This window comes from Papio anubis, chromosome 14, assembly GCF_008728515.1.
Source record: "Papio anubis isolate 15944 chromosome 14, Panubis1.0, whole genome shotgun sequence".
Lineage (NCBI taxonomy): Eukaryota > Metazoa > Chordata > Mammalia > Primates > Cercopithecidae > Papio > Papio anubis.
In genome coordinates this window covers 9,140,479-9,153,752 of record NC_044989.1, presented here as the reverse complement: position 1 = coordinate 9,153,752, position 13,274 = coordinate 9,140,479, and the positions used below count along the sequence as shown (strand labels likewise).

At 44.0% G+C, this 13,274-nt stretch overlaps 1 protein-coding gene across 7 annotated transcripts in view; it reads right to left on the bottom strand.

Annotated features, from left to right (window-relative positions):
• The window catches only part of ASAP2 (ArfGAP with SH3 domain, ankyrin repeat and PH domain 2), a 199,285-nt gene that overhangs the window by 78,940 nt on the left and 107,071 nt on the right, over positions 1-13,274 (bottom strand). For all 7 annotated transcript variants that reach the window (XM_021924556.2, XM_021924559.2, XM_021924555.2 and 4 more), the window contains 4 exons: positions 10,106-10,180; positions 8,472-8,521; positions 5,501-5,630; positions 847-932 (listed from right to left, as the gene is read on the bottom strand). In XM_021924556.2, coding sequence (XP_021780248.2) covers positions 847-932; positions 5,501-5,630; positions 8,472-8,521; positions 10,106-10,180 — 341 coding nt within the window. The remainder of the gene's footprint in view (positions 1-846; positions 933-5,500; positions 5,631-8,471; positions 8,522-10,105; positions 10,181-13,274) is intronic.

The following is a 13,274-nucleotide window of genomic DNA, read 5'->3' as shown; positions in this document are numbered from 1 at the left end:
AGGAACTATGCCAGCTTTGTGCATCACTGTGCCTCTGGCCTCTGGTCCAGCGCCTGACATACAGCATGTGCTCAACAGAAGTGTGTTGGGTGGGTGAGTGAAGGAGCCCCTGTCTATATCAGTGACTGGGGGACGAGGAGCAGAAGCCAGGTCAGAGACGTGGGTCAGACTGAAGTACTGACATACATGGCAAAGCTGAGTACTTGAGCAGCCCCTGCAGGTGGAATTCTCTCCTCCTCCTCTACTAACATCTTCCTTTGCTCATCACAGTCCTTGGCTCTACAGGATAAGTAATATATAAAAGTGTTTTCTTATTTTAAAACACTGCATTAACACCATACCATTTCTCTTTTAACAAACATCTGAGAGATGCGCAATAGGTTAAATTAGTTTGTCCCTCTACAAAAAGAGCCAAAAATAAATATATTTGGCAATGACTACAGATTTTTTATATTGTACATATGATTTTATTTTTAATGAAGATATAATCCCCAAGCCATAAAATTCATCCTTTTAAAGTGATTTTTAGTAAATTCACAAAGTTGTGCAATCATTAGCACTCACTTCCAGAATATTTTCAATATCCCACGAAGAAATCCTATACTTGTGAGCAGTCATTTCTCATTTCCTTCTTCCTCCAAGCTGCGGCAATCACTCATCTGCTTTTTGTCTCTGTTCTGTCTGTTCTCAAGGTTCACCCGTGTTGCTGCATGAGTCAACACCTCATTCCCTTTACTAGAGACTTCTACGCGAGTGTTTATTTCCTACGAGCTCTCTATAGGTGTCCCAGAAGTTGCCATACATGAAGAAACATTTAAGATAACATCATAACAAAGAAGAACTTACTTGCATTGGGCATGAAAATATTTGATCAGATTCTGAAGTAAATCCACTCCCTTTTTAATCTTGATTTCGTTGACCTTCAGCAGATACTGTTGAAAAATGAAAAGGAAATGTCACAAAAACAAGCAGAATATGATTTTAAAAGGAGCTTCTGAGGACTGAGATGATTTCTGGTACCTCTTTGGCATCTTTCACAATGCATAGAGTGCATGATTGACACTTAGTATCTCCTGGATTCCATAACCATTTCTTTATTTTGGGGCCATATGAATTATCTGACAGTCAGATAATTAAATATTTAAGTGCCAAAAACTCCTAGTAATAAGACAGTCTATCTTAGCCTGCTAGGAGAAATCTTCACTCCAGCTGCATGGAAGACTATGGATGGTTCAAATAAATGGGATTTCTAACCATCTCAAACATGCTTCTTCCCAAGGTCCCTTTCTTTAAGAACACTAATTGCTAACATATTGTAACTGAGATGGTTGGCATTGTGTCTCTGGTCCTGAGACATTTTCCTTACACGTAAAATAATCTGATTGTTAGAAAAAAACAAAGTTTAATTGAAATGAATTAAAGCTATTTTTAACTTGGAGAATTCATTAGTGACCACGAAGATATCAGAAAGCCTCAGGGAGCTACCAAACCAGTGTCAGGAAATAGAAGGACTTCATAAGTCCCCATCTCCTCCGCTGTCAGGAGACGATCTCTGAGACAGAATGTCCCCTGGAAAAGCTGCTGATTCATGCCCTGGCTATCAGCTGTAAACGATGGGCGGAGGTGGGGTAGGGGTACCCAAGTTCAGATGCTCACTGAGGTCTCTCTGCAGCCCAAGGAGGAGGTGGAAAGCTGCTGTGAAACTGTAAGCTACCAATTGTCCTTCTGCCTGTAACAACTACCTGTAGGTCCTTCTTTCCCTCTTCCTTTGATAGTGATTAAATATTTGTCAATGTATCAACTTTTTAAATTTTGACCTAGAAATGCTACTCCCAGGGATTTATTCTGAGAAGATAACCACAAAAGTTTACAAAGATGAACAGAAAAGGAGACACACTGCTATCTTGTTTATAAAAGTAAACAATGGCAACAGCCCAAACGTAATGAGTAGGACATTAACATATGGTGCGTCCATACAGAAAATACTGTGCAGCCACTAAGCCAATAAAACCCACAATTTCTGACATGGACATCAACATACTAGAGAGTGAAAATAGGTTATAAAGCATCAGCAGAGAAAGATCTACTTATACAAATTTTTTTGAATGTATACACAAGGACATGTAAAGATGTTTAGTTAAATGTCAAAGTGGTTATCTTTGGGTAAGTAAAATTTGGGGGCAATTTTTAATTCCTTTTATATATATTTTCTTATATTAACCAATTTTCTTAAAAAGCATATACTATTTTTACAAACAGCAACAGAGGATCTCTCGCACCTTCTCCACTCACAGAAGGTCTGTATTACCTATTTGACATACTGAATTTCTTTATTAAATGAATTTTGAAGAAAGGGCTCCACAGCTTTAAAATAAAAGCCTGAAAGCCACTGTTTTAGATTAGATCCTGGGCAACTAAAATTTTAAACACCTAAACAACAGCAAGCACTTAAAGCTTGAGAACTTCAGTTTGCGGAAACAGTCAAATAATTTTAAAGTCACGTTTTTTTATCTGTTTTTGTTTTTTGTAGAAACAGGGTCTCACCATGTTGCCCAGGCTGGTCTTGAACTCCTGGGTTCAAACAATCCTCCCACCTCAGCCTCCCAAAATGCTGGGATTACAGGTGTGAGCCACCCTGCCGGGCCTTTTAACATGATTTTAATGGAGGCAATCCAATTCACTTCAGAGTTAGATTCTCAAGGAACTGTTTTTCAAATGATCTTTCTCATCTATGGAAAGAAAGGCCTTCACAGCCCATGACTATCTGGCCAACTTCTACACTCTTCATCAGATGTCTTCTCCTGTGAAAACTGTGAGTTTACTGTTAGATAAGCCCACCTCTGCTTTTATGCATGCATATACTACAGCTCTCACTCAACTGTGAAACATTAGTGCCTGACCCCTCCAAGTGCCAGCTCTGCAGAGCCAGGACCCAGCACTACCTGAGGACTGCTCAAAAGATGGCTCAAGTCTATGACTTAGAGGCATCATCTATACAGTGTATTTCCATTAAAATAAATGACTTAGTCAGTTCACAGGATCAATTCACCTGGACACAGAAGAGAAGAAGTAACCAGTGCAAGGTGCATATACCACAGCAAGCAACGACAGAGCCAGTGGGGAACCCAGTTACTCCTTAAGTCATGACTACGACCTTCACACACTACTTGAATTTCAAAATTTCAGTATGCATTTTAAGTAGTCTTAAAGTGTTTAGGTAAATAGATTTCTACTTTACTAACCAAAAAGAGCATGACCTGAACACAAATACCCCTTTCCAAATTCATCCTTTGTAAAATACTACTATTTAATTTCACCCTGATTGTTTGTAAAATGCTACTACAGTACTTAATTAGAAACAATATCCTTACAGAAGGAGGATTGAAAAAAAAATACTCTGTGCTTGTGTAACACACAGCAGTTTCCTAGTCCCTGTCTCATGCTGTCTCACTGATTTCTCTGCCACTCTATGAGGTAGGCCAGGAAGGTGGTATTATACATATGTGCTTTTCTTTTGAGAATGCAACCTATTATACTATACATGATATGTGTTTACAAAAAAAAAAATGTGTATAAAAACATCCATTCTCCTATCCACAAGAACCCTTTAAGTTTAATTAAAGGCTTTATCTTGAGAATTCATTTCATCAAGTGAATATTTAAAAATATTCGCTTGTTTTTCGAGTGAATATCTCTAAACATTCAATGAAAAACAAGGCAGTAAAGTGGGAATAAAGGAGCAAAAGACACGAGACAGACATAAAAAAAGTAGAAGAACAGAAGTAAATCCAATCATATCAATAGTAACATTTAACGTTAATGGATTAAACAATCCAATCAAAAGGCAGAGATTGTCAATCTGATAAGAAAAACATGATCCAGCTACCTATATTATCTATAAGAGATACACTTCAGATTCAAAGATGTACACAGGCTGAATGTAAAAGGGTGCAAATAGTAACCAAAAGAGCTGGAGTGGTGATATGGTTTTAATGTGTCCCCTAAAAGTTCACGTGTTGGAAACTTGGCCCCCAATGCAGCAGTGTTGACAGGTAGAACCTTTGGGAGGTGACTGGGTCATGAGGGCTTTGCCCTCATGAGTGGATTAATCCATTCATGGATTACTGAGGGAGTGGGACAGTTATGAGAAGAGTGGGTCTCTTATTAAAAAGCCAGTTTAGCTGTCTCTTGTGAGGCCCCCACCATGTGATATCCTGCACTGACTCAGGACACTGCAGAGTCCCCACCAGCAAGAAGGTCCTCACCAGATGCAGCCCCTCAACCTTGGACTTCACAGCCTCCAGAACTAGGAAAGAAATTTCTTTTCTTTATAAATTACCCAGTCTCAGGTATTCAGTTATAGCAACAGAAAACAGACTAAGATAAGCAGACATTCTAACCTTAGACAAAATGGACTTAACTTTCAACTGCTACCCTGATTCCTGGGACTGATTTCCCTCTGCTGACCACTTAAGAGCTTGCTCTGGGAATAAAAACTCATTTAAATACATTTCTAAGATATATGTATTTACAAGGGTTAAGCTCCTGCTGCAATTAACAAACATACATTCCAAAATCACAAAGTGCCTTCTGGATTAGCTTTGCTGTTGATTGCTTAGAGGGAATTAAGAGCTGGTCAATGCCAGTTTCAATGCCTGTCACAAACATCACCCATGCATTTTGTATATTTGAAACCTAAGTTTGCACCACTATGAGAGGGAAACAAATGCCATCCAGGGCGAGGGAGCTTCACTGGCACTGCCAGGAGGAACCAACCCCAGGCAGAGGTGGCAGCTGTTTCCATGTGCCATTTGTATACGCATATCTGGCAAGCAAGGCACAAAAATAAAAAAGCTGTGAGCAAAGGCCTTCATGATCCATGGTCTCTGATCTCAGAGAAATGCTCTGAGAGTGTCCGTCCTGCTGTCTCCCCCTAAGGGATGGGCTGAGGCTGCCGGATGGAGTGGAGCAGACAGGTGCTCCCCAGGCCACCTGGGCCTTCAGGCTGGATGAGTGCCCCCGCCTGAGCAAGTGAGGTCTAGGAGGAAGTCAAACGGGTGACTTGGCTTCCCATTCACTCACATACACTGACACAGGCCATGGTCTGTCATCGCTGTATGGTGTTTTCAGCTGACTTCTCACCCTCCCACAAGCCAGTCACTGACTCCACTGGTACAAGAGAACTCAGACATCTCATTTAAATACACCCAAGGAATAAGTATTTTAGCAAGAGTATGTATGTGAGGCCAGAAAGAACATTCTATACATTTAGTGGTTTTTCTTTACTTTTAAGAAAATGTTGGTGTTAAAGTAACCTAATTCTACCCTCCAGGAAGCTAGCACTTCCCTAGTAAAAGAAATGTCAACACAGGGGCAAAGGGAGTCCAATAATGCATGTGGTGTTTTCTCTGAAGCCACAGGTATTGGTGAGACGCTCCCACAGGTGAGGGCAGAGCCGGCACAGCCTGGGCTGTAGGACCTGCCTTCGCCGCCGCCTTACCTCGCACATCTGCAGCTGGAAGAAGCGCCTCTCCTTTTCCATCTCTTCGGCAATTTCCGCTCCGCTTATTTCAGTCCGAATCATCCCATGGAGCTTGGCGTGTTCCTTTTTCTCCTTTTCTATCTTGGTTCTACGTGTGAAAGCAAGGATCAATCAAGATGCCTGTTGGCACGGAACTCAATGGGACAGCCTTGAAGCTGCCCCAGTACCCAGCGTGGCAAGACCAATGCTCACCACATGCTTCAGCACAGGCGGCCTCTTAACTCCCTCAAAAGGAAAATGGGTGTCCTCACAAAGATGTCAAGCTGGGCCTTCCCACTTACTCAGCAAGTACTTCCTAAGCACCTGCTTTGAGTCAGGTATGGGTCAGAGGAGGCGGGAAGTCTGCACAGGGCTTGGAGGGTTCCTTCGGCATCAGCATTCGGAGCCTGCCTGCCCTCTAGTAACCCAAGGGCACTGTCTGACTCTTCCCCGCCCACTGTTTCTCCTCCTGGACTTCCTCCCTAGTCTCTGTCATCACCTCCTCACTCAGTGAAGCCATACCAGTTCTCTGCCTTGACCAACAACACCGCTCATCACTGTAGAAGACGACCAACCACCTTTCCATGCTGTCGGCTTAATTATCCTTTCCACATTCATCTCGTGCCTAACCTGTATTACCTAAATGTCGAGTGTGCAGTTCAGGGTAAAAACTGACCAACGAGCACATCCAAAAAAGAGTCACCACGGTAAAAAGGAGCCACAAAATCATGTTTGCTAAGGTGGGCTTGAAATAGCCATGAGTTTTTATTCTGGAGAAAAGGAGACTAAACAAAACCAACAGCACTCAAAAAACGGAAAGGGCTGCCATGAAGACAAGGGAAGCAGCTCTTTCTGTAGAGCCTCAAGTAGACACCACAAGACCCAAATAGCATGTTCTTTCAAAGGCATCCAATGATGAAATGGGCTACACAGGGTTCCAGAGGGTTCCCTGTCATTAGGGTGAGGAGGACTAGTGTTTAAGACGAGGCAAGAAATGTCATTTCTCTGTGTGTCCTGCACTGTGTAGGTTCTCAACAATTTGAAGGAGTGAAGGAGCGAATGAGTGAAAAATAAACACACAGGAGACCCTTGGGGAGGGATGTTTAATGAGTTTACGCATCCTAGAGGGAGTGTGACTGGAGGGTCCCTGGGACTAGAACTAGACAATTCCAAGGTGTCCCTGACACTCCTTCACAGGCAAGAGACCATCCAGACACTGGTCATTTCTCTTAATAATCAGGTATGGGACTATTTGCCCAGGAATTTAAAAGACATCTAAAACCTATTATGGTTGTTACATATCACTAAACCTCTTGGGATAAATGAATCTCCCACATTAATAAAAAATTACTTCCTTTATTCATCCTACAATTACTTCAAGTTTAAAGGGTACTGCTCCCTCCTCCTAAATTCTAGGGTTTTATGAGGAATTCTGTCCCCTTTCTACCCATGTGTGTCTCATTTTTACAGAATTTGATGTTATCCTCCTTCCAAACCTTTTCTTTTCAGAACCAGACGACTCTCTCAGGCACTCTTCGTCAGAAAGCCCTTTCTGCCCTTGGTCTAGTCACACACAGTACCATTTCCCATCAGCCACGGAGAGGGCAGCAAGTGCGGCTGAGTGAAGTGGGAAAGCTGCCTGGCCTGGCTCAATTACTCTTACTGGCTGACGAGCAGAAACCACTGACTCTTGGTTTTCCCTCTGCAAAGCAGGAATCCACTGGTCCCTTCCCATTTATTTCACTCAACTGGCACACAGATCAAGGATGCTGACAGACCAGGGATCCCAGGTGGGGGCCTCCCCGGGCTGAACAGACCTGCAGGGTTCTCTAGTCAACACTCTGCCTGTGCTTCTGAATGAATGCACACCATCATTGAAACTCCAGAACTCAGGGCCAAGCAACCTCGGGTATGGAAATGTAAGATTCCCATGGATAGAAGGAGTATCAAAGGTGTGGGGCTCACTGAGTTGAGCTTTGTGATCCTTCCCCACTGAAAAGATGTCCAGGGAGAGTTTTTTTGTTTGTTTGTTTTGTTTTTTGTTTTGTTTTTTTTAAACCAAACAACCTAAAGAAATACTTGTACTTAGATTTGAAATGACTTCCTCATAACACCTTTTACTTTACCAGATAACTTCATATGAAAGTTTCTATTTCCAATCAGAACACTCAACATTACCCAAGGCACAGAGATTACAAAGTAAACACCACCATATTTCATATCTTTCCAGTATTTAAAATAATTGAAGCCATTATTCCCCCCACAATTACTTGCTTGATCAATTCCCTGTAGCTTGACTCTCTCTACAATAGGGATGGGAAACTGTGACTGGAGAAGTTACAACTGCCTGAAGTCAACCAACAGAGTCTTGTCTCTTGGCTGACTTCAGGTCAGGAAACCAATTCTATTTCTTGTAGAAACCATAGTTCACATCCAAGAATCAATTCTCCATTCTTCAGGTTATTTTTTTGGCAGATGCATCTGAAGGAGACAGGTATTGAACCCTCTTTCTAAACCCAAGGGAACTGGTATTTCAGAGAAACACAGATACAAAGCTAAGTAGTTTTCACCAATCACCAGGAAGATGAAGTCTGAAAACTGCCCTGTTATCAAAAACGGTAACAGAATGGACAAAGTGTTTAAAAACAAAAACAGAAAGAAATACCTCCTGAGAGAAACTGGTCTTAACTTCCCTCAATGAATTTTCCTGAAAATAACATCCTATAACCACTATGACATCATAGACAAAGGAACAGAGGAAAACAGATTAAAAGAAGAAGATAGCATCACCAAACACGTGTGTCATCAAAACGAACCACAACAACATGGTTGATAAAAATTCTTTTCTGGATTAACGTTTATTTAGACAATCCCTTTAAGCAGTAAGAGCTTGGTTTGAATTTGGAATCTCAAATTACCTATACGTAATTTTAAAAACGAGAACACTCACATTTTTGTTTCATAGTCCTTCCAAGCTTTATCAAAAGGCTTTTTCAGATCCTGTAAACAAAGAGTAATAAATTAGGCGAGGCTAATCATTCACTTCTGTGCAAGATAAACTTACTTATCCCTGTACCAGCCCTGAAAGAAGCATTAATGTCTGCAATAAATGACGTATGTAATCCCGTGAAAAATAAAGAATGCTCTTAAGTACACTAGCGGTGGCATTTCCTTTCTTTCTCTTAATATAGAATATACTAAATGCACACAAAAGCAAGGTGCTGCCACCCAGTTATGACACTCATGGGCCACCTTGTGTCACCTGTGCCCTACTCCCTGTCCTGGGCCTAATCTGAAAGTAAACCCTGAAAGACAACCTTTAATCTGCAAATATTTCAGGATGTCTTTCTAAAAGAAAGGAACTCTAATTGATAGATGAATCTCGACACATCTAACCCTGCTTTAAGCCCAATGACAGGAACAGAAAGGCCACCACATCCTCCTGGGGTCTCCTACTGCACTTTCGTCTGCAATTCAGGACTTCATAAGCTCTGATAAAGCCTGCCTCAAAAACTACTGAGCCACTGGAAATTCTATCAAATGGTCCCCATCTATTTATGCTCCTTTCAAAGGGGTTCTTCAGGGAGTCAGAAATCTTTTTGTTGTTGTTGTTGTTGTTGACTACTTTTTGGCTTTTCAATGGCCTCGGGTAAGGCCCAAGTGCCACAGCCTGGCATACAAGTCCCTGCACGAACTGGCTCCTCCTGCACCCTGGCAGCCTGACATGCAGCGCTGAGTCCTGCCCCCTGTGTGCACCTGTGCCTTTCCTCTGCCTGGGATGCCTTCCCGCCCATGAGCTGGGCTAACTCCGCTGACCTGTTCTCCGAGCCCCTGAAGGCTCGATAGGGAATGTGTCTCAACAGCTCTCTCCGGGCACACTCTGTGAAGGAGACCCTGAGAAGCCTCTGTAGAGGTCCTGGAGATGGGACCCAGGAATCGTGTGCAGATCCAAAGAATTTGAGTCTCCCGAGAAGGCAGCCACAATCATGTCCCTTTCGTGGTGCATGTCTGTCAGGGCTGGCGGTGGGCAGGAGCAGCAGGCTGCCCAGCAAACACTCCTCTAGCCCTGCCCACTGCCCCCGAAACAGCTCCCGGCCTGCGTGCTTATAGTGGCTAGGCATGTCCTAAACAGCCAACATCCTCTGAAGGACAAAGAGACGAAATCAGCTCATGCCTGAAGACTGCGACCTTCCCAGCAGGAAAATACACACTTGCTAGGATCCTTTCCCAGTGGTAAATGGGCAACATGCCAGTTAGAAAGCCCAACTTCTCCCACAGGTTTCCCTCCTCCCTGGAGGGACCAAAACTCTTCACTGTTTCCAAAATAGCAGTTTTCTTTCCCTTCCCAGTCTCCTCCCCTCATCAAGTTTGTTGCACCAACAGGATGGCCAGAAAGGCCAAAAGTCACCACCATTCTGGCTGAAAGGTGGTCCCAAGATGGCAAATCAGAGGAAGCGGAGATAAAAGAGCCATCCTGTCGTCCCCATGAGGACGTACGGGCGTGGCTGCTGCCCGGCAGGCCAAGTTACCGTGACTCTACATGGTCTAAAAGCTGCCCCCGGTGTCACAGTGTCAATGTCATACCCCTTTCACTCCTTTCAGGTCCCCCTTCAGCAAACTGTCCAAAGGGAAGGAGATTATGTTGTTCATATTCTGAATCTAAAAAACAAAAACAAAAAGGAGATTCTTATTCAGCTTCCTTGTGAATCTAAAGTAAGGACAGCAAGGACGTTAGAGAGAACATTCGATAATGATTCGCCTCCACCTAAAACCCGGCTGGTGCAGGTACTGTGCCTTATTCAGTCACATTCTTTGGAACAATTTCATCTTACAAACGAATAGAGGACGAATGAAAAGTCTAGGTCTGTATATTTTTCACAGTAACAATCTTATATTGTTATGCTATAAAGTTTGTAAAGAAACAATCATTGCAGTGAAGAAAAAATATTTCAAAACAGTCAATGAGAGAATTACATCAAAAGCCTGGGATAAAAGGAAACCCCCACTTCTGACTCTCAATCACGGCTCCATCCATAAGCTGCGCTGTACTGGGGTTGGCGCTCTGGGCCCCAGGCCCCAGTCTCCACAGCAAGCTCCAAACAGGGGGAAAAAAGGCAAAGTCTTCTGTCTGCTGCAAAGGCACACGAGCAAATGCTGGGTGCGAATGATAAAAGAAATGTGTGTGTGCTGGGGAGGGAGAGTGTCAATGAATGTGTATGACGGAGTGTGTGGGTGTGTAGGGTGTAAGTGACTGTGTCTTGAGTGTAAGAGTGAATGCACATGAGGGTCTGTGTGACTGAATGTGGGTATGAGTGATCGTGTACGTATGTGAGGGAGCATGTTAAGTGACTGAGGGTGTGATTGTGTGAGGATGTGATTGTGTGAGTGCGGATGTGAGCGTGTGAATGACTGTGTAAGGGTGTGTGTGGTGAGGGTGTGTCTGTGTGTGGATGTGGTGACATGTGAGGTAATGGATGTATGTGGAGAGAATGTGATTATGTATGAGTGTGTGTGGGTTTATGAGGGTGTGATTGTGTGAGGATGTGTGTGAATGTGATTGTGTATGGATGTGGGTGGGTGTGATTGTGTGTGGATGTGATTGTGTGTGTGGATGTGAGTGTGGGGGGTGTGATTGTGGGCATGTGAGTGGGTGTGTAAAGGTGTAAGTGACTGTCTCTTGAGTATGAGTGAATGCACATGAGGGTGTATGTGAGTGAATGAATACGTGTGTGAGGGAGCATGTGTTTGAGGGTGTGCGTGTGGATGGGATTAGGAGTGACGCTACGCAATGTCTTGAGTGTGTGTGGATGTGAGTTGGGGGTGACTGTGAATGTGACTATGTGAGGGTGTGTGTGATGGTGTGACTGAGTGAAGATGTGAGTGACTATGTGAGTGTGGATGTGTGTGTGGGGGTGTGATTGTGAGGGTGTGAGTGAGGGTGAGCATGGATATGGGTGTGAATGCATGGGGTGTGCGTTGAGTGTGGTTGAGTGTGTGGATGTGAGCAGATGATTGCATGGGGTGTGAGTGTGGTTGTGTGTGTTGAGTGTGGATGTGATTGGGAATGATTGCATGTGTTGTGTGTTCGGAGTGGTTGTATGAGTGTGGATATGAGTGGGTGTGATTGTGTGGGGGGCATGTGAGTGTGAGGGTGTGACTGTGTGAGAGTGAGGGTGTGATTGTGAGGAGGTGTGTGATTGTGGGCGGAGGTGGTGTGGGTGGGTGGGTGAGTGAGGGTGTGTGTTGGGGGGTGTTGCCAGGGAAAGAAGATAAATAGGAACAGGAAGGCCAAGAGCCTTGGTACCCCCATTCTTCTCCCTGAAGCAAGAAGGCAGGAGAGTGGGGACGCACACTGTCCGCATGGATTAAACTGGGTGGAATGGAAGCCTCCTAACCAACAGGCACATGAGTAGCAAGCAAGTCTCCATGACAGCAGTTCAAATGCGACTCAACTCGAGATGCAAAGCTTCAGAAAGGAAGAGCCTTCAGGTACAGCCCCAGAGCCCTGAGCCTGAAAAGATTCCCTCCCTCAAGTTGAAAATGAGCTGGAAACCCACTTTCACACTTTCCAGGCTTGGAGCACGCCCCTGAATCAACCCAATGGCCAGTTCCCACTGCTGGGCCCCTGTGGCTTCTGTGACACTCTGGGCTCCTAGATTACAGGCCCAGAGAAGGAGAAGGCCAAGAGGAGGGACTTGGGGCCTTGTGTATTCATTCATACCATCGAGCAAAGGAAAGCTTATTTCTAGTATAATTACCTTAAATAGGAAGATAAAATGGCACCACTTGTAAGGCAATATGGGATCTGATTTTTATGCACCATTCAGCGTACTAAACTTTTTTTTCTTTTTTTGAAACATGGTCTCACTGTGTCACCCAGGTTGGAGAGCACTTCAGCCTCAACTTCCTGAGCTCAGGGGATCCTCCCATGTTAGCCTCCTGAGTAGCTGAGATTATAGGCACAGGCCACTAGGCTTGGCTAATTTTTTTTTTTGTATTTTTTGTAGACAGCGTTTCACTGTGTTGCTCAGACCAGTCTTGAACTCCTGGACTTAAGAGATCCGCCCTCCTCGGCCTCCCAAAGTGCTGAGATTACAGGCACAAGCTACCGTGCCTGGCCTAAATTTTCCATTAGAAATAGAAATGTACTTGGAAAACACTGGTAAGGTATGTAATAACATCTGCATCCACAGCCAATTCTGCCAAATAAATGATCAATTAATGACTGTCATTTCAGAAATAATCTTTTTGGGGAATTTTGCCTTAGGATTAAACAACTCAACATTTCTCATGTACCTGGCCTTCCTCCAAGGTACAATGTCATCAGCTATGACTTGCTAAGATCAGCCTTAAGCATTGAATTTTTAAATCCTGAAAAGCACAGTTTAAGGCGACGTTCCTTCCGGGACGACCGGATGGAACAAGGACAAACAGAAGGCCATGTAGATGAGTAACCTACAACAACAAGCACACCTAGATTTCCACTGTCATTGTCAGCCTTGGCAGCCAGACAGGTGAATGAGGAATGCAACTCCATCATAGTCCCCGCCTCCAGGGGCCACATTTCCCTCTACTTGCAAGGACCCTTGCAGATAGCCCCAAGTACCCAAGTATGGAGCCAGCTCTGTTTCCTCCAACGCTCTTCCTTCCTACAAAGTCCTCCCTCCCAACCTCCTCACTTGCTCGACACCCAAGAGTCATCTCTGACCCCACTGCTGCCACCCAGCCGTGCGGCACGCTTCTCAACAAATTC